A 21,452-nucleotide genomic window follows, 5' to 3' on the forward strand; every position below is an offset into this window, starting at 1 on the left:
GATTTATCGGTAAACCCCATGGGCTTTGTCTGTCTCCCTGCATGAATCCTCTACCACTGTACATCCTCCTTTAAGACTCTGTCTGACTCTCTCCTTCTCTGTTTCTGTCATTCCAAAATCTTCCATTGTCAGATCTGTCTGTACCGACAACTTCAACTTCAACAAGCTCTGCCGTCTGTAACTTAACCTACATTTCCATTAGCTCCTCTCACAGACACAGTTTGCCTGAAGGCTTAGTTTTGTTTGACGCAGTTTTATAGTTTTTCCTCCATCTTACCTGTATAGTCGTAGAAAAAGCTGATGACAAATAGCTGTTTTTGTCAGAAGATACAAAGACATCACACTTAAATAAGCTTTGACTGTTTATGGGAAAGTCTCACAACAAACAACCTAAATGGCTCCTTATAGCAAAATCTCTGCATCTTCACATGATGACATTTATTGCTCTTAATTCTGATGTACATTGAGGATGAAAATATTCCTCTATAGTTCAACAGCTCTTGACAGAAAATACATTTCATCCCATCACGTATGAGCATAAGCAGTGACCCGCCATTCGTTCATTTGACAGCAAAAGACAGAACAGCAAGAATCAGGCTCCATCAGCTCCATAGGAGTCCAAAGTTAGAGCATCCATCCACTCTCTTGCCCAGCGCACTTCCTATGTGATTTAAAAAGTTGCTTCTTAACAGTGAAGTTTTACTTAGCCACAAAGGTTTGCAGTGGATGTGAACATTTACCATTTTACCCTCACTCAAAGGCTTATTATAGAGGGTTGAAAACTATTAATGTCAAAATGATTAAGTGCTGCTCCTGCTGCTGCAATCATGAAAGATTAATTGAAAGATTGATGCATTAAATTTCTCTCCAGTAAACTGGACAGGATGTAATATTTGAACACAGACGAGGGCAGTGAAATTTTTTAGTTTAACAATTTGTAAAAGAACAATTTTTGAGGTGAGGATGCAGTGCAATGCTATTCAAGCCTTTACAACATGTAGGCCTGCTATTTGAATGGGTAGTTAAACCCCCAAAAAAAACAATGGCCAGAGGATTATTCGATTTGGGTTTGGAGATTGGATGAAACAGTTGTGGAGGATGGACAGTGCAAAGGATAAAATTTCAGAGTGTGAAGAGCTTTTCAGAGGGTGAGGAGGTTGCAGAGGTTGAAAGTTTACTGCAGCAACAGGTTGCAAAGGTAACCAAGTGGTTCCCACACAGCGGTCCCAGAATAAACTGCAGTCAAAGGCTGCCGTACCAACAAAACAGACTTTATTTGACACTGATAAAAAGGTAATAAATAGGGCAGTGCGGGGCACAATTGCAGTTGTGACAATAGGGACCAAAATAAATAAATAAAAATACAAAAAAAACAATGAATCAAACAATAAAGAGTCCCTTTAGCCTCCCTATCGCTTAGCCCCCAAAGTAGCACAACAGAAGCCCCATAGGGAAAAATAAACAGAAAAACTGTCCCGTACAGTCAGATCAGTTAAAACAAAGGCACATCTGTACTGCAGCTCTGATATGGGGAAAACTGTGGTTGGCTTTCTTGTGATTTGGCGCTTGACAGATTCTTGTAACATTTCGAACATCCAGAACTCAAGAGTCTGCGGCCCAATCTCACCCTCAGGATACACTTACTGAGACAATCCCAAAACAATCCCTCTCTCTCAGAGGCAGGCAGGTGACTGGAACCGTGGCTCTTGGCCGATGAGCTCCAGCAGCATCGCTCCACGGCCTACACTCCCTCACCAAACCACCAAGAATCACGAGGGAAGTCAAATCCTCCCCCTTTTCACACTCTCTCCTATTCACCTGGGTCATAGTGCTACTTCGCTCCACTGAGGTTCCTTGGTCCTAATGCTTCCCCCTCTACACAAAGCAGGCAGAAGTTTCAGAACATCAGAAGGCTTAAAGGGGTGCAGGGGGTGACAGGATTTTAGAAGGTGACGAAAGTCTGGATGTTTTTGAGCTCGCAGCAGACAAAGAGGCTGCACATTAAATTGAAAAGTTTCACAGGGGGATAATCTTGTTTTCTTCAGTCAGGCCCGGTTACTGTAGGTGGATATGACACCACTGCTTTTAAGATGCTCGTCTCGCAGAGGCTGAAAAGTAGTCATATAATGAAGATCACAGGGATCGAACACCAGACCAACCACTAGAAAAACAAATTAAGGATCACTTACTTTACAAAGCTATGCACCAGACTCTGCAGACTCTGTGGGCTCTGCTTGTCTCAGTACAGAAAATCTCTGTAAAAATGGTTTGGCACTGCTTGTGGTAGCGTCATTAATGCAGTTGGTCACACAACGTAACTACTGTTTTTTTTTTTTTGTAGATTTGAAAGCAATTTAGCTTGTTTATACCAACATTTCACAGTGATAACAGTGATAAGTCATTTCTTTTTATTTCCAAGGCCGTACACACCGGCACAAATCATACAACACCAAACATAATTCATTGTTTGATGATATGAAACACAGAGAGCATGTGTACAATTTCAAAACATTTGACTGGTCCCATCTACAGATAGTATTTGACATTTATAAAGTCCTCTTTGGTTCCCTTGAGTTCACAGCCGTGGTTAACAAACCCTCTGGAACATGATGAGCTGTCATGGAGATATGATGGTGCAGACGGCTGTTGGCAGCAGTGCATTTAGACCTAGCAGGCCCAATTTGTGAGATTTAAAACAGGGCTTTGAAGAGGACATATGCCAAGATTTTGTGAATAAAAGAGAAATTACACACTACACAGAAATTACAAGTACATTACTGTTTTTCAAAAATGTGTAAATAACAGAAAATCTATCCAGCCAGACGTTTAGAGTTCTTAAAGCAAATTTGCAGAGCGAGGCTATATGGATGTTTAGCAGATTTGGTGGTTGTAGGGTGAAGTTTTTGCTACATATATTCTTTCAAACCTGTAGATATGCAATAGCATCACCACATGGATGATGCTTCTGTATTGCAGGAGACATGACACTGCATGGGATTAAACGCTAGCCTGGTAAGACCATCCTGATCACGTGACCTCACATTCTGTTTCGGAACAGAATGTGAGGTCACGTGATCAGGATGGTCTTACCAGGCTAATTAGACACTGCCTACCAGTTTTCTTTTATTCATGTTCATGGAAAGGCTTCAAGCAGCAGTGGCAGGAGGCTGAAGGGGAACAGACCCTCACCAGATTGCAGAGGAAGAAGATGTTTTATGGAATGAAAAGATTACAGAGGAAGAAATGTTTCAAAAAGGTTTTTTTTTCTTTTTTTTTTTTCTTTTTTTTGGAGTATGAGCTATTTACCAAAGGGGCCATATGCTTACAATTGATATGAATATATTCACAGTGCCTCCTGTGTAAGAGGCACCGCTTTCAAATTTGTGCCATTCATGACAGGATAGACTGCGTATATTTAGCCTGCCATTCACACATCATTGAAAAAACAGCAGAGCATTACTTTGAAGAGCTCCAGCAACGTCTGTGTTCATCTGACATCTTTCACGGTGATGTAATCATGTTCAAATGAAAGCCAATAAGTTCTGCTGTGCAGTGGCGCCACATCCATGCTGATGGATGGTCAACACAAGTCCTGAGGTCTGGTTAATTTGGTGTAGGCACAAATACATGGCACTAGATTAACGGAGTATGTGATTGGTCTTCGGTTCACATTCGGTCACGTTCGCTGACATTGATGGATTGGCACATTATGCTCTAGAGAGAGATGGGACATCTATACTGAGTTTTATAGCTACATCTCACTGCATCTTTGATTTACTTGACATGCCATGTCATGCCACATTTCTATACATTTATATGATAGGTCATGTCAAAAATAAATCATAACCAAACTACTAATGTCCCAAATGTCAAATTTCCTGATATTTGTCGCAGTCTATATATCTGCCATTTATAACAACCCCCATCAGTCAATTTGAAAGTGACTCAAAACAGCCTTGTTTGCATACTTTACATTGCTGTTTGAAGTTTCACAATCACTGGTTAAGCTCATGGAGATATAGAGTACCATTAACACAACAGCAGTAGCTTTTGATCTATGGTTTGTTCAATGTTTGAGATGTCAGAAGTCAATCATTATTTAGAAAGCTCTGAAGATGGCAGAGTCCTTTTCCAAACATGGTGGAAATGCAAGAAATGTACAGAAAAGATGTTCTTCAAAAGAGGCAAAATTAACAGAAAATCTGCATATATGGATTTTTATTGTTGTGGAGGCAATTTCTTAAAACAGGTTTCATAGATACGCAAACCAGGTTTTGGTACAAGTGATTGTGGATTAAAGGTTGAGGGAATTATGACTTTTTAAATTTTAACAAATGTCATCTCTAGTTGTAGTGGCCCCACCTGGCTGATTGCCTCCAAACTACAAGGTGCGACACTGGCATGAGACTATAGATACATGAGACTATATATACATGAGACTATATATACATGAGACTATCAATACATGAGACTATAGATACATGAGACTATAGATACATGAGACTATATATACATGAGACTATCGATACATGAGACTATAGATACATGAGACTATCGATACATGAGACTATAGATACATGAGACTATCGATACATGAGACTATAGATACATGAGACTATATATACATGAGACTATCGATACATGAGACTATATATACATGAGACTATAGATACATGAGACTATCGATACATGAGACTATAGATACATGAGACTATATATACATGAGACTATAGATACATGAGACTATCGATACATGAGACTATCGATACATGAGACTATCGATACATGAGACTATATATACATGAGACTATCGATACATGAGACTATAGATACATGAGACTATATATACATGAGACTATAGATACATGAGAATATAGATACATGAGACTATCGATACATGAGACTATCGATACATGAGACTATAGATACATGAGACTATCGATACATGAGACTATCGATACATGAGACTATATATACATGAGACTATCGATACATGAGACTATAGATACATGAGACTATATATACGAGACTATAGATACATGAGAATATAGATACATGAGACTATCGATACATGAGACTATCGATACATGAGACTATATATACATGAGACTATCGATACATGAGACTATCGATACATGAGACTATAGATACATGAGACTATCGATACATGAGACTATCGATACATGAGACTATAGATACATGAGACTATCGATACATGAGACTATAGATACATGAGACTATCGATACATGAGACTATATATACATGAGACTATAGATACATGAGACTATAGATACATGAGACTATAGATACATGAGACTATAGATACATGAGACTATCGATACATGAGACTATAGATACATGTGTTCCGTTCTGTGCATGTTCATTCATGGAAAGGCAGCTTTAAGGATGAACTGTTGTTGTTGTTGTTGTTGTTGTTGTTAAAAGACAGTTTGCCAAGAGATATCCACCTCTCAGCCTCTTAGCATAAAAGTATTTTCCACTTAATAGAGAGCATCATTCTAAGTGTTACTTACTATAAGTTAGAGTCTATAGAGTGGTTCTGTTTCAATAGCTCATATTCCCTCAAATCAATATTCACCTGCTGTGGGTGACACTGTGCACTCAGGCCACAGAGCAGAGAACCTGCCACCGGGTGAAAATATGGAAATCTGTTTTGCTGAATTCAAAAACAAACTATTTGGAGGAAAAGTTTTGGGCTCTACTCTTATTTGTTATTTCACTTGCACAAGTCTGTGTGAGAATTTCCACCACGTCATGTCTGTGGTAAATAGCAAGGTTATTTTTGCAATATGGTTTTAATTTTTGTTTATATTCATATTTGATTTACATATTTGATTTTATTTTCATGCTTAAGTTTAGTTATTTTTTCCCAAAAAATGTCCATTTACAGCAACAGTCATTTCATTGTTGTTGTTTGCTTTAAAGTTTTAAGATGTCAAAGATCATGTCTTTATGGAGGGCGTTGGAGTATCTGTTCTGTCTGCATGCTGACAGAAAATGTATTTGCATAGGCTAAGTATGCATCAGTGTATTGACAGTTGACCTTTTTTTCCTGCCTAGCTTCAGTCTCGTTTCAGCTCTATTATCCTTGACAAGGATGAATTCCATCTCTCTTTCTTTGCAGTGTAACAAAGGTCCCAGAAATGCTGGAGAGATGAGACATGATAGGATGAATGAGGCGTAATGATGAGACCGATGTACCACTGTAGACAGTAATCCTCCATCTTCCAACAGCTTGGAAGAATAACACCGTCAGTGTGTCTGCTTCCTGCGACTCTGTGCTGTGTGAGCTCTGCCTGCAGACCAAAGCAGGAGTTGTAATGGTGGGAGTGATGCAGAAGAAGTAAATGAATGTGGTTCCAACTCACAGGAAACCAGATGGTGGATATTCAGCCGGAGGCCAGCTATGAGGGTTTTTTTCTTTTCTGTTTTAAACACATACAGAGCATATTTCTCACAATCACACCCAAGTATATATATTATGCAATGTATATAATACAATTTCTTCACAAAATGAGGAGTGGGGGAGTATAATTTTGACATTGCTCAAGGCACAAATATATTTCTCATAACTGTATCGCATTCGGTGCCCTGTGATAACTAAATTTGAGTAAATTGAAAGTGAGCAAGAAAAAGGTTTATATTGTTGAAAGCTGTGGAATGGCTTTAATATTGGCGTGTTTGTCTTCGACATCTTTTTCCTCTGGCTTCACCGTCCGATCAGACTGTCAGGCTGACTGGATGGTAAGCAGGGTAACCTGAGGAGAGGAGGATTAAACTGTCTGGACTGATGCTGCCTGTTTCTGCAGAAATGATGCATTGTTGCCATCTACTGTATGCTCATAGTGGTACAATAGACAAACTCCATATCACCCAACTCCCATTACACATTTTGAATAAATAAAGCCTTAGCTTGAAATATGTTTATCTATTCATAATAGAAAGAAGCACAGAAGCATATTCTAAATCGAGCCGAGCCTCAGTTGTCCTTAAACCCACACATTTAGTCATAGTCATTAACATATCAATTGCATATTGAATGTTAGGCCCTCTTGAAACATAAGTGGATTGCAAATGTAATGCAAATTTTGAACATGTATTACATTTTTAAATTTCTAATCCAATTCAGTCTTGGTTCTGACCATGTTTACTGGAATCATTCTGCAAAACAAGATAGTGACACCTGACACCTGGCAACTGACTGTGTTTATCCCATTTGTTTAACTGACTCAGTTTGTGAGAATTGTCTAATGTGTCGTGTCCACACTCAGTGAATAAAATCATCACAATCTCATACAAAATATGCATCTACAGTACTGTGCAAAAGTCTAAGCACATGTAAAAAAAAATCTGTAAAGTGAAGATGCTTTCAAAAATAATGAAAAGAAAAGTTTCTAAATATGAAAAAATTACTATAAAGAGCAGTCTACTGACACACTAATGCAGAAAACAAATAAATAAACATCTAAGACAAAATGTATATAAAACATTGCACAGTACTGTAAGGGAAACCTAATAAGTATAAACAAATAAACAAATAAACAGAACTGTATTGTAACTGTGTAAAATGTATGTGACGTTCTACGAATTGACAGACAAAAAAAGGCTGATTGTCAAAATAGTTTATTAAATGTGACAGTTTAGAAAGCCTTTATATTGTTAATCTATTCTATGCAGTTTTGGTGGAATTAAATATATACAAGTGAACAGCTGCAATATGACATGACATATTAACTGGATTGTGATAGCCTCTCCATCATGACAGCACCATAATCATTACTTGTGTGTAGCAACTGAGTTGATTTAATGACTCATCATCAAACTGACATCCATGCACAGTCTTCAACTCCTGGTAATACAAAACCTGAATCAATTCCGATCAAAAGCACATGCTTACAAATCTTATATTTTCAAGTATTCATTGTAAGAACACTACTATTTAGTGAAATCACTAGCTGCAATATTTTATAACCTCCCTCCATCATAGAAAACATGTTCAGTGTGCTCAGCAAAACTGTTGTTGGAGCTGGAAGGCATCAGCAGAACTGAAATTTAGGGGGGAAAAAAGTTAATTTAAAAAGGTATTTCTAAAAGTATTCGGCTCAAAAAGTACAAGGGGTATTATAAAAAAAAATACACTGTACAACAACATAATACACCATATAAAGAGCAGGGAAAGGACTCACCTTCCAGCGGTTTCCACACTCGTTACACAGGACAAACGTGGTCATCGGCTCATCAGCGCTGCGGGTCTGCACCTAAAACACACACACACACACACACACACACACAGGAGGCTTAATGAGCTGTGATGCACAGGACTAAGAGGAGGTGGGGGTGTACAATCTAGGGAGCTGCTGCAAAACGCTGAAACAAAACCAATTACTCCTAATTACTTAAGGAGTAATCACTCCTCTCTAAGTGGAATCAGTGTTTTTCTTACACTTAACCTCAACCTTGAAGATCTGAAAAACTGCAGACCAATTTCCAATCCTCCATTCCTCTCCAAAGTGCTAGAAACGCTGCAGCCCAGCACACTTTCTCAATTTAAACAATAGCTAAGACATCATCCCATTGGACTTCAGACCAAGCAGTAAGAAGCTCTAGTCGATGTATTGCATCAGCTCCTGTTATCTTCTGTACTATTGATCATGGCTTTTCTCCTTGACCACTCAAAAGCAGAAAACATGAGTGAATTACTCCGGCCTCAAAGTCTCTATTCACTGGCCTTCTCTAAATGCATAGTGATTTTAAAGTCATGCTACTGACTTCCAAATCCTTCTCTTACAGGGCCCCCTCCCTCTGGAATAAGCTATAATTGTATATTCTATAATTATTTTGTACAGCTTATAACCTAACTTCACTTCCGCCTTACCAGACACACACACACACACACACACACACACACACACACACACACACACAAAAGCTCTGGTCCCATTTCTCTGTTTGTAATGTGTGTAATCTCTTGTTTTTACTCGGGCAAAAATGCATTCAAATGTATCCTGTTATAAATGACAAAGAGTTGCTCATTAAATTATCAAAATATTTTTTTAAATACTGGTGTCAAGAAATGTATTTAATTACAATATGTGTAATTTGTATTTTCAAATGACAAACAATCCAATGAAGAAATATTAATTTATTATTATTATGATTTAATTAGCATTGACTAAAACTAAAACATCTATAGAGCATTGGTGTTCTTTTTTAATTGCAGTTTTTTCTAAATTTCGCCGTGGGCATCATTAGAGTTTATCCTCATCTCATGTAATTAAAATACTGCCAAGGCACCATGACCCTCAGATTCAGTTCAGTCAGTCTGGATTGAGGCATTTCACTCACTTTATACCTGTGAGCTATCAGACTTCATCACAGTTCACAGCGCTTGAGGAAATCATTCTCTGCAAATCCTTAATTGAGCAGTATCTGACTAATGAAATGAATTAGTTGAATGAATTAGAAGTTGTGAACATTGTGAAAATGTAACTTTAATGAATCTTCACACTTTTATGAATTTTCACACCCACAATCCTCTTCTCGCATTCAGAATGAACTAAACGTCATTGCCACAAATGTATCTTGGGACTGTACAAAATCTGTTCTTGTGATCTGGATTGTCATTTATTTTCTGTAAAGCACTTTGTGACAAACCAGGGACAAAATGGAGTTATGAGAACGAGATCATTAGCTATCCAGCTGATCATTTGTTTTGGACTATCATAATGTGTCAAATCCCATTGCAATGCCCAAATTCATGCAATGGCCTAAATAAGATTTGACACTTTCTCTCTCTAATGAATAATTTTGCATTGCCAAAACTCAGTTACAAGATGCAGAGAAGCCTGTAGAGAGTGAAATTTGAAAGTGAAAACTGACATGGACATTCAGAAGTACAAACATACGCCTACACACACACACACTGTCTGGATCTGTCTCTCTCTGTCTCTCTTTGGAATTCCTATCAGAGCTACCATGGCTGAAGTAAAGCAAGACATGGAGCATTCCAGCAGCCTTTTGGTGCACGTTTGTGTGTACGTGTGTGTGTGTGTGTGTGTGTGTGTGTGTGTGTGTACCTGTACAGTATGATTGTATGTGCCTGTCTGTTTACCTGATTGTAGGTGCAGTTCTTCTTCCTGCACTTGCCGCACTGCAGCAGGTCGGTGGTGGTGCCACCGGTTTTGGCCATCTGATGCTCCCTAATGGCCTCCTGGGTCAGAACGTTCCTCAGCTGTTTCAGCTCATCACTGGCCATTTCCTACACAGGAGGAGATGGAGGGAGGGGGAGGGACGATGTGAAGCGAGAGGGGAGCAGAGGGAGTGGGAACGGAGGAGGTGTGTGTGAGAGGCAGAGTGAGAAAACGGCAGATGTGAAAGGCAGATAGAGCACCAAGTAGCAGAGGAACCCTTCACACAAACAGTAATATGTAAGGAGTTAGTTCTGCGGCCTGCTGTACCTCAGCAGTCATGGTGGCAATGCGATGCAAGTCAATGGCTCCTGCGAGGACGTTTCTGCGAAGCCCGGGGTTCTTGGGGTCCTTCAAGTTGCTGATGCGGCTTCGCACCCTGTTCTTATATTTCATATCAGTGGCCTTTGACTCCTGGTAGATATGTGCGACCGCAGAGTCAAGGGAGCATCAATTCCACTGTGACTGAGAACACAGATCCAACCACAGTAATCATATCAAATGGGATGTTTTCCATTAGGCCCATCAGTGAAGGAATGATGAATGATTAGTGCCATTAGGCCTATGCAACAAAATCAAGCCAGCCATAACAGCAAATTATTGACTAAATTGAAGGATATGATCCTCGATCTCTGCTGCCATGCCGTCACAGTTAGCTCCGAAGTCTTTGTAGTCATCTATGAAGAGAAAGAAACAATTCATGTTCATCTGCAGTGATATTTGTATTTGTGTGTTCCTTATGAAGTGCAGTGCTAATGACTTACACTATGCAGTTTGTCTATGAGACATTGGCTGCTATAGTGTATATTACTGTCAGTGCCACTCTGCTGATATAGTAATCTCTGCCTCACTGTCAGTGCGCAGGGCAGCAGTCAGCATCTCGATGCACTTGTCTCTGACGGAGTCTCCTGTGGCGAGGCGAGGGGACAGCGGCCCGCCGGCAGAGCTGAAGCTGGGCGACATGGGGCTGGTCGGGGTGGTGGGCGTCTTAGGGGCATCGGTTTTGCCCCTTCTGCAGAGAAGGAAACAACATGATTCTTTGCTAAACTCCCATAATTAGGGATGGGTAGCAGAAATCGAATACTTATGAAAATGGAGGTTACTGAAATTCTTTATTTACTTCAGTCAAATAAAACATCCTTCCTAGTTCCTGGTCAATGGTCCCTTTTTAAAATAATTATGACCAGTGGTGTGGGTAGTGTGGTCAGTTGGGTAGAAACTCATTTTAGATGACAGGGTCATTGACTTGGAGAAGCTGCTGAGGAGACCCTGGAAGCTGGCATGAATGATGGCGAACCTTGAAAGCACCATAGTGACTAACGCTCTTTTTGAGGAGGAAGACTGTGCTATAGATGCAGAGCAAACCGAGACAGAACTTTACATAAATGAGACGCGTATCCCACCTGACCACAATCCTCTCCAACAGTAACATTTCAATAAACTTTGTGTTTTTGCCAAATAGTATCTTGCCATTCCTGCCACCACCGTGCCCACTGAGAGTGTTTTCCACAGCGGGGTAAGTGTTACCACACTCTGTATGCGCCTTGGCCCACAACATGTAGATATGCTTGTTTTCCTTCACAAGAACTGGGCTCAAATATGGTCAGCTAAGGTTGTGATTATTTTCCTTTTTAAAATACTGATCAGGCCTATTAGTGAAATTTGGTGTAATTTTCTTCAGCTATTAGCTCTTGCACAATCCAGATCAAACTGTTTTGGGGAGCATGTTAACTTGCATCAATGTGACTAAAAAGCCTTAATTTTGACTATTCAATTTGAATTCAATTTTTTCATTTATTAGCCTACATTTTGGCCCATGGCCCTCCTCACCAAAACGTAAGGGCACCCCATTTAGACTGAAATTAAGAGGATCATCAGTACAATTTATGATGAATCTATACTGACTGGAAAATTGGATCGTTTTTACATTAAAATACCTTTCAATGCTGTCAGTTGAGGGCTTCCTCTGCAGGGGGGCCAGGTGAGAAGACTTGGAGCCGTGAGACTCTCTCCTGGAATATAAAGTCAGTATCACCATCTTCATGCTTTCCACAGAAACAGAATCATACTCAACAAGTGAGGGCTAGATTGTGAATCTATTACTAAAACCTTTTTTCACACAATCAGTAGTTGGGTGAGAAAAGTGAATCGGCACTTACCTTTCACCTGTAAGCTTCTTTGCTGGTGGTGAGCTGCCTTTCTTGGAGTCTGTGGACTCCCTCCTGAATAATTTGACTCTGTTTTAGTCTATTGTTTTATTGACAATGTTTGTTTATTTTTTTTAACTATGAATGAGAATGAAAGTGGTGCATATCAGCCCTACCTGTCAGATTTGGAATCAGTTGACTGCCGTTTCACAGGATGGCCCGGCTTGGAGTCACAGGAGTCCTTCCTACAACAAAAGAGAAACCACCCTTGAAACACTGTGACACCTTTTTTTTTAAAGATACGAAATTACACAGGTGTAGTTTAGATGTTAGAGTGTAAATCATAGTGCTATATTCAGTGCAGCTTATTTTTACTGCCACTGAGTTACAACTGGTAAAACACTTTTAGTGCTTCATCTCCCTGCTCCTGCACACCTGTTTTTGTCTTTCTTGACATCCAAACTGGGCTTTTTGTGAGGTGGCGGTTTAGAGTCAGATGAATCTTTCCTGGAAGAGGAAACATTTGCATGAGTCTGGAAAAATCCAGCCATGGCCCACATAACAAAGTAGAAGTGAAAGTGAAAGTAAAATGTCTCTGTGAAGAAGCTTTAGTCCAACCACACAGCCACCATGCATCACACCTATAGCTCAGCAGGCATTGTCACACTCTTGACTAGCCAACCTTTCTTTCTTGGCCTCCACTGAGGGTTTTTTAGGCACTTTGCTATCCGATGAGTCTTTCCTGCAAAAAGAAAACAGTCTTGGTACCACCAACAAAACTATTCCAGTATCAACTAGGGGTGTGAATCACAAGAGGGTCCCGATAATATCACATGATACTTGAACTGTGATTCTCAATATCTAGCAAATATTTGTAATTTGATTCTACAATGAGATTTATTATTAACTTAACTGTAATAAAAAGCAACAAATAGAAAGTCAGGACTTTTCTGACTATTAAACATTCCTTTGTTTGACCTTGTCTTTGCTGTTCCAAATCTTATTGTGTGGTCTTTCCTTTGTAGCCAAGTTTGACATATGAAAAGTAAAAAAAATAGATACAGTACTTGTCAGCACATGCAGCACTGGGCATAAGTACTGTAGTGTTATACGGTATCAATTTTTTCCACTATCCTTAGTATAAACCAATCCAAAAACACTGATTTCACACTCTTTAGTTCACAGCTTTTAGTTCACAGTTCCTCCAGAGAGCAAATTAGCAGGCAATGGAAATGTTATTTTCCAAGGATGAATGAGAGTCAGGATAATTCCCAGATCCCAGACCTGTCTTTCTTCACATGCTCTGATGTCTTCTTCAGTGAAGGGGGTTTAGAGTCCGATGACTCCTTTCTGAGGTGGCAAACAACACAAGAATTCAGGACAGAAAACAGCACAGGATTTGGGAACAGTGAGAACACTCCCAAGAGAAATTACAGCTTATCTCTCAAAATGGTCTTCCCAGACTCTTCCAGTGACCACATAACTATCATGCAGCCTGTGTAATGACAACACATCTGATCCAGACCTCTCCTTCTTCCCATCCACTGAGGGACGCTTCAGAGCAGGAGGGGGGTGAAGGTGAAGAGGAAGCGGAGGAAGAGGAGCGTTGGGGTCTGCAGGCTCTTTTCTAAATGAAAAAAACACCTTGTATTGTGTATCAGTGGAATCACCTCCTGGTGGTGATGAGTCACAGCAGCAAATAGATGGGCAATAATGCAAGAGGACATGCAGACCCTGACCTTGGTGGAGGAGGGTGCAGATGAAGAGGAAGCGGAGCAATTGGAGCGTTTGGGTCAGGTGGAACTTTCCTGAATAGAAAATCAACATCCTTTGAAATGCTCTCAAAAGTCACACTTTCAGCACCATTCTCTGCACAGTGAAAGTAAGTAACTCACTCAGCCGTTACACACAAACGTCAATGCATGTGAAGAAAGCGTGCCTGACCTCTCTTTCTTTACTTCCAGTGAGGGGCGCCTAGCCGGAGGAGAGGCGGGCCGAGGAGCGTGTGGACGAGGAGGAGGAGGAGGGCGAGAGGAAGAGGAGTCTTTACCGTCCTTCCTGAACAAATGTCACAACACCACAGATCAGCGCTGCGCCTGTCACACACACACACACACACTCCACTCCCCAGCATGCCGCTCCAGCTAATACCACTCAGACAGACCGAATCTTTTTTTAATAGAGACACACCTGACTGACCCTTCACATCATGCACCATGCACAGCAGCGCTTCCCGTTAGGCCGTGTGTCCGGTTACAAAACTGTAGGAACACGTGAATATGAGTCATTCAGAAACTGTTCTATGGATTCATGCAGTGTGTTATCAACAGGAACAATTCAATCTACTAGGGACAGGACGATCTGCTTATCTCACGCTACGATTCGATACGCGATATGGGGTTCACGAGTCAATACAACCACGATACGATGTAATAAATAAAAGTTCAGTGACAACAAAGTCTGACTGTGCAGAATTATGTTTATTTCTGAGCCACAAATCTTTCTAGCGATGGCATTGTCTTGCTAGAATGTAAACTACAATTTAAAAATGTCATTACAAAGTGCAAATAGTATAATTTCAATGGAGAGTTTGTGAAATTGTGATGGGCAAGCCGTCTCATATGTGATTACTACAGCAGAATAAAATTTAGCTAATATCGCGATTCATTTTTCTGCCCCACGATACGTATTGTCACATTTTTGTATTGCGATGTATTGAATTTCGATATATCGTCCCGTCCCGACAATCTACGCATGGACTCTTCACCGCAGGCGCGCAGGCGTCCTGACCTGTCTTTTTTCTGGTCCACAGAGGGACGTTTGGCAGGCGGAGGGGGGCGAGCGGGTCGAGGAGGGGAGGGGAAGCGGTTGGGATAGAGAACGCTGCTGTCCAGGACTCCTCTCCTAAAAGGAAGAATTCAACAGCTCTGAATCCAAGGTCCTGCTGGGTCTTATTCATCGGGAATAACGATGAACTCCCTCTCACCTTTCAAACAGCGGTTTGTGACTGTCACCAGGTTTCTCTCTCTGGGGTTCATGCGGCGGTCTCTCTCGTTGGGGCGTGTGTGTCGGCCTTTCATTCCTGCTCTCTTCAGTGTGTTTTTCCCTTTTGATGTCGTCTGCATGTCTGTCCCTTTTGATGTCGTCTGCGTAGGTGTGCTTTTTGGGGTCTTCGGGATGCTTCTCCTTCTTGAGCTCTTCCACGTGTCTCATCTTTTTGGGTTCCTCTGATGGTCTCTCTTTTCTCGGCTCTTGCTTGTGTTTTTCACTTTGCGGGTCTTGTGTGCGCCTTTCTTTTTTGTGATCCATTTCCTGCTTGGGCTCCTCCGCAACTTTTTGTTTTTTGTGTTCTTCCGAGTGCCTCTCTTTTCTGATTTCTTGTGGATGTTTCTCATTTTGGGGTTCCTCAGGGTGCATTTCATCTCTGGGGTCTTCTGCGTGTCTATTTTTGTTTTTGTGCTCCTCGTTATGTTTTTCTTTTCTGTTTTTATCAGAGTGTTTCTTTTCAGGATCTGAGTCATGTTTCAGTTTGACATCCAGTCTCCTGTGACTAACAGAAGAAAGCAAGTCTCATTTTTGCTTGCATGCAAGCCCCGTAAAACATTCACCAGCTTCACTTACAACAGGTACGTCTTGCAGCTTAGAGGAGACTTGCAGTTTTGGCAGTGCAACATTAATCATTAATCATTCCAGAGAGAGTGAGAGAGACAGAGGGAGAGAGAGAGAGATTGTGTATGTGTGCATGTGTGTGTGGGTGTGTTCTACATTTGTATGAAATACAATTGTGGCCATTATCCCAGACAAACAGCACCTACGACGCCTACCTGGAGCATCTACACTACAGTTGTCTCCACTTTGATAGTCATCTCCTTAGAAACGTCTTTCATCTGCAATAGTCAAATCCCAGCCTCAATAACAGAACTGTCAAATACAGAGGAATGGTTCACCAAGTTTGCCAAGACCTTAAAGTAAGTTTCAGATGTCTGAATTTGATCGCAATATTATCTAAGCAAGTGCAAACGCAATGTAGAACAATTCACAGAAGCTTCATACATTTATCAGGCTCTTATTTGCCAATTTGACATAAAATAAGCTATTTTATTGTAGGAGCATCTAGGAAATTATAGGCTAATAGGCTAGACAGAAGGTCTATTTTCATTCTCTGCGTATTCTCATCATAAAGGTCTGTCCATGGTGCTGAGTTTCTCGTCTGTCTCTGGACACACTTAAAGGATAAGGCTGGTGTTTTTTTAATGCATTGCTTACCGTCAACAAATCCTATGAAAATAATTTTGTTTTGCCAACAAGTCTCGTCCATGTAGCCGGTGCCCAATGAAGCCATGTCCCAGCAGCCATAGAACTCCATTGTATTAAAAAACGATTAAAAACACGTCACAGAGCCTTGCCGTTGCTCTGGGCAACATATTTCATCATCACGATGCACCGGGCCGGCCGACTTTTTCCTCAAACAACTTAATAAGCCGGCTGTAAACACATTTGCGATCTCAGGAAAGTAGTTCCGTAGCACCGAAAATAGTCCCCGGCGAAATGAAGAATTTGTTCCCATTTGAATTTGATTTGGTAATAATTACAACAGCCTGACTTTTCGTGGTAACAGTTAGCGATTTTTAAAATTGAAACTATGTCTTTGTGAGCTGTATTTCAAGGTTTTTAGCTTACAATTGGAGCCAATGACTTCCGGGTTGACGGCTAAAAACGGTACGTGGGAAGTCAGAAAGTAACGGGAGTAGAGCAAACGCATTGTTGATTTTGTTATTTTCATAGGATTTGTTGACGGTAAGCAATGCATTAAAAAACACCAGCCTTATCCTTTAAGAGAGGTAGGCCTATTCCTGGCATTTAGTGCTTCATGTTTTTGAGAAGGCAAAGCACTTTGGGGATGATTTATTTCGTATTTGCCGTGAGGCGATGGTGATTTTTTGCCCGACTGCCTTTCCCCCTGGTGGAGCAGCAGGCTGCGAGGGGATATCCCCAACACTGCCTGTCAGAATTACATGGGTCAGTGGATTGAAAAATTGTCCCTAGGGTCTTGGAAGATGATCAGAATGTTTTTGAACTGATACTGAAATGCTAGTTAGATGGAAAAAGACCAGCATTTCAAGTGGTAATAAATCGCTCTACAGCTTAGGCTTCCCTCAAGTGGACAAAAGTGGGGATTAAAAAAAACAAAGCCTTATAAATACATGAATCTGTCTGCATAATTACCACAGGGATGAAACAAAACAAACAGCTCTACATTGGGTTTAAACAAACATTTGAGCACACTGCTGGATAAGCTGATATAACTTCCATGCAGTATTATTGTTCCATGCCGTATTATTGTGATCAAATTAGGACATCTGACACTTTACTTAGGGTCTCGGCAAGCTTTGTGATCCATTCTTGAGTCTATTTGACAATTCTGTGCTTGAGCTTGGGGTCAGGCCATTTTTCAAAGCAGGTATTTACACGTGCAGAAGTTTCTAAGGAGATAACTATCAAAGTGGCAATATGCTCTGATTCATAAACGGTATGAACATGTGTGGCGTAGGTGTGGCACAAGCGTCATCTACACTCAAAGATAACACTATGTGACAATGACATGTGCACCACACCTAAATGAAAGACATTACACCAACATTACACTTAACGCCTATGTCTCCATTGTAAGTCGATGTAAATTTCTGGTGTAATCTCAATGGTCTGACGCTGGGTAGGCGTTGTAGCTGCTGGTTCTCTAGGATAAGGGCCACAATTGTATTGTAATGTGCGCACTTGTGTGTGAACCGGCATGTTATCTCTGCCTGTTTCTGTTCAGCAACTGGAAAAGCACTAACCTGCTTTGTGTCTCAGAGGGCGAGTGGTTTGGAGACGCTGCTGTTTTGCCGGAGTCAAAACCGTTCTTCATTTCAGTCAGTTTCTCACTCTGAGTATGGCCAGAGTCTGTGGGGGGGGGGAGTCAATATCAGCAATATCAGTAATCATTCAATTCGATGAGGAGTTTTATTGCTCGAGTACAAACAGCTGTTGACTTGCACAGTAAATCGTGTATCTGTCTACAAAGTCACGTACCCAGAAGTCTTTTCCAGTCTTTAATGAGGACTTTTGCTAAGGCGATGACTTCCTCATCTGTGCAATGCTTCCTGATACCATTCACAGACATGCCAATCCTCGTTTCCTGAAAACAAAAACAAAAAATGAATTGTGCATGAGTTTAGATCATCAATAACCATCTCATTCATCTGTTTATTGATGCCCTGATGTGGCAATACATTGATGGGTCTTTTTTTGTTTTTACTGGCACTGCATTTGTCATTATGATTATGTAATTTGAATGGGTATAGTAAAGTTGTATTGTAACCTAAATATAAAGCAATCATGTCAAGTATATTTGCCTGTGTGTGTACATCCTGCAGACTAGAGCCTACCTGAAGAAGTTTGAGTGTCATGTTGAAATTCTTCAGTTCCTTCAGCAGGTCCATGGCGCCCTCCTGCACACACAAAACACATAGCCGGTTTCAATTAGACCTTCTATCTTCTATGTTGAATCTACCAATAACATACATTTAGAAATGTGTAATAACAGTGTAAAATAAAGGCGGAGAAATTGAAAAGGGGCTGAGTCAGAATGGGGTTTCAGAACCACCAACCTGCCAACAGTTGACCTACTTTTGTATTTGCAGAATATGGTTTACCACCTGTTTACCAAGACATTAATATTTCTGGCATGAATTCATAATATACATCATAATAAGTGACATCAAACTGAAGTTACTTAGGCTACACTTTTCTGAAAATATAACAGATTTTTGTTTATAAACACTGCTGACAGTTTCGCAGACTGTGGTCATAGTTTACTCAGCTCTTACTACTACATCACTGTTTACAACTCTGCAAAACTGTGCAAGACCGCCTAAAACCACGGCCTACTTTCTGCTCACGGCTTAGTTTGCACACACTGGCGCGCGACCTTGCCCAGGCCGCGTTGTTTACTTTCGGTTGTATACACGGAGTGACTGTTTCATATGAAAACCATGAAAGGACTAGCAAAAAGTTGGCAAAAAAGTTAGCAAAACTTGGCCCACATTAAATGCTTTGCTGCTCATGGGGACCGATATGTCCTGCAAGCAAAACCCTGTGCCAAACACCTGTTCAACATTTGTTACAGTACGGCCAACTGTTCATGTTACAATGGAGGCTTTCTAAATATACTTGTAAGTCAACGAACTCCAACTCTCCACAGCATAAACCTGGGAAAAACAAAACTGGACTGTCGGTTTTTGAAGAAGCATTCACAGGCCTACTAACAACACGAGGTGGCAGAAAAACATGCCACCTGTGGGTGTCAAAATAGTCTCACCGTGTTATTTCTAGACACCATCTTGTCCAGTTTTTTTGCGATCCGGATAAGATCTTCCTCTCGCGTCATCGCTGCATTTACTCGACTGCACGCGAATTTATAATGCGAAATATATATAATTCAAAAACGGAGAAATGAAAGAAGTTTTGATCCCTTGCAGATCGGGCTTTACGCACGGCGCAAGAGGCGTGTCCTGAGACGGAGGCCAGCTGACCACCACGACACATGACAACAACTAAATATAGGCTGCATGCTGTAGTAGACCTAGACACACAGGGGCAACACAGATATCGCATTTGGAAGGTAATTCATGTGAGAGTCCTGCGGTTTGTCATCAGGTTTTAAGTAGTTTTCATTTGGTGATTTCCGCCATTCGAGCGATCGAGTTGATTCAGCTTTTCCGTCTTACATTTTGCACCTCGTCTGTATAAAATATAGACAGTGGTGTATGTTTTAGAAGATGTCGATTAGCCGCTCAAAACTGGGTCAATGTGTAATGATTAATCTGTCTAAACTGAAGGCAGGACGCAGTGTGCACTCAGGTTGTTTGCACACCAGCACCACGCGCACAGCTGCTGCTGCTGTGCCAAAGAGCAGCCCGACACTGGGTCACAGTTTACATGGCTCGCGAGCTTAAGGGTTTTACTTCACTTCACCCGCAACTTCAACACGTATTTTATCCCAGAGCGAACTTATGGCAAAGATCCTAGAGGTCCAACTGTTTCCATTCAAGATGCGGGGAGTAAAATTAGTTTCAATTTTCGTTTTGCTTATAAGATAATGTTAACGGGACGATCTGTTCCTGGATCTGTGTTTACACCTCACTACCACCAGAGGATGCTGTTACGTAAAGCTAGAGCCATAAGTAAATATATAATCTAATCTTTGTATATAAATCGCTATTGCGGATTTCCCACCTATTTTTTCCACTAACCTTTCCCTAACCATATGTTGTTTCAGGGCCTCCTCTGGCGCACAATACTGTATTTCTGGGGTAAACCACATACACATTTACCAATTATTGAAAAATTGCATTAGTTGCTGTAATGTGGCAGACAGGCTCTTTGGAGCCTTTAAAGTCAAGTGGAGAATTAACCAAGTTTAAGTTCAAGGAATCAGTTCAGGATATGCTCATTAAACCTTTTAGATAACATATTTTCAGATGTTTTTGTATATCAGAGGAATATCTTTCTAGGTGTCCCAAATGCTTCAGGCACACTGGAGAGTAAAAGTGTGAATGTTGCTTTGGCTGCAGAGACGTGAGTGTTTGAAGTGATATTGAATTATCCTAATATTGACTGGAATGAATAAAGCTGTTTTTAAATGGCCTGAGCCTATACCCGCACGGGCCTGTGTTGTGCACAGTTTTCTTTTGAATTTCATAGTGTCTACAGTGAGTTTGTGGTGTGAGCTGAGGTCAGTCATACAAATATTCAGAGAATGAAATTACTCCAGATTACTCTAGCAAGTGCTTTCTGCAAGGTCCTTTGTATCCTTGTAAAGTTTGTTTATATCGCCCTCTTGACAGCTTCTTGGAAGCAATCATTTACAGACTGTTTTTATAGGAAATTTCTTCCAGGGAAAGCATGCTCCCAGAACCTGAAGGTCTACTCCCCCAGTCCAGCGGGAACTGAGCCCCACACTGCAGTTCAGATCCTAGAAACGTCCCACTGCCGAGTGTCTCTGCAGCTGTGGGAAGGGAAGCCATGTAAGATGTTAGATTGGAGCAGTGGTTT

At 40.8% G+C, this 21,452-nt stretch overlaps 1 protein-coding gene across 3 annotated transcripts; it reads right to left on the reverse strand.

Moving 5' to 3' along the window:
• Positions 1–7,629: 7,629 nt before the first annotated feature.
• On the reverse strand, positions 7,630–19,913 carry tcea3 (transcription elongation factor A (SII), 3). 3 transcript variants are annotated; one of them, XM_071901618.2, is made up of 16 exons: positions 19,717–19,913; positions 18,785–18,847; positions 18,429–18,534; positions 18,194–18,299; positions 13,641–13,706; positions 13,039–13,098; positions 12,792–12,863; positions 12,533–12,601; positions 12,369–12,431; positions 12,147–12,221; positions 11,061–11,221; positions 10,825–10,886; positions 10,480–10,629; positions 10,134–10,280; positions 8,209–8,280; positions 7,630–8,067 (listed from the first exon to the last, which is right to left on the reverse strand). In XM_071901618.2, exons 1-16 carry the CDS (start codon positions 19,783–19,785, stop codon positions 8,059–8,061), a joined length of 1,350 nt encoding a protein of 449 aa, XP_071757719.1. In that variant the 5' UTR covers positions 19,786–19,913; the 3' UTR covers positions 7,630–8,058. The 3 variants fall into 3 exon arrangements, with proteins under 3 accessions (XP_071757719.1, XP_071757722.1, XP_071757724.1); XM_071901621.2 differs by lacking the exon at positions 13,641–13,706; XM_071901623.2 differs by lacking the exons at positions 12,792–12,863; positions 13,039–13,098; positions 13,641–13,706 and having other exon boundaries at positions 19,717–19,911.
• Between the last annotated feature and the right edge of the window lie 1,539 nt (positions 19,914–21,452).

This window comes from Centroberyx gerrardi, chromosome 12, assembly GCF_048128805.1.
Source record: "Centroberyx gerrardi isolate f3 chromosome 12, fCenGer3.hap1.cur.20231027, whole genome shotgun sequence".
NCBI classification, from domain to species: Eukaryota; Metazoa; Chordata; class Actinopteri; order Beryciformes; family Berycidae; genus Centroberyx; species Centroberyx gerrardi.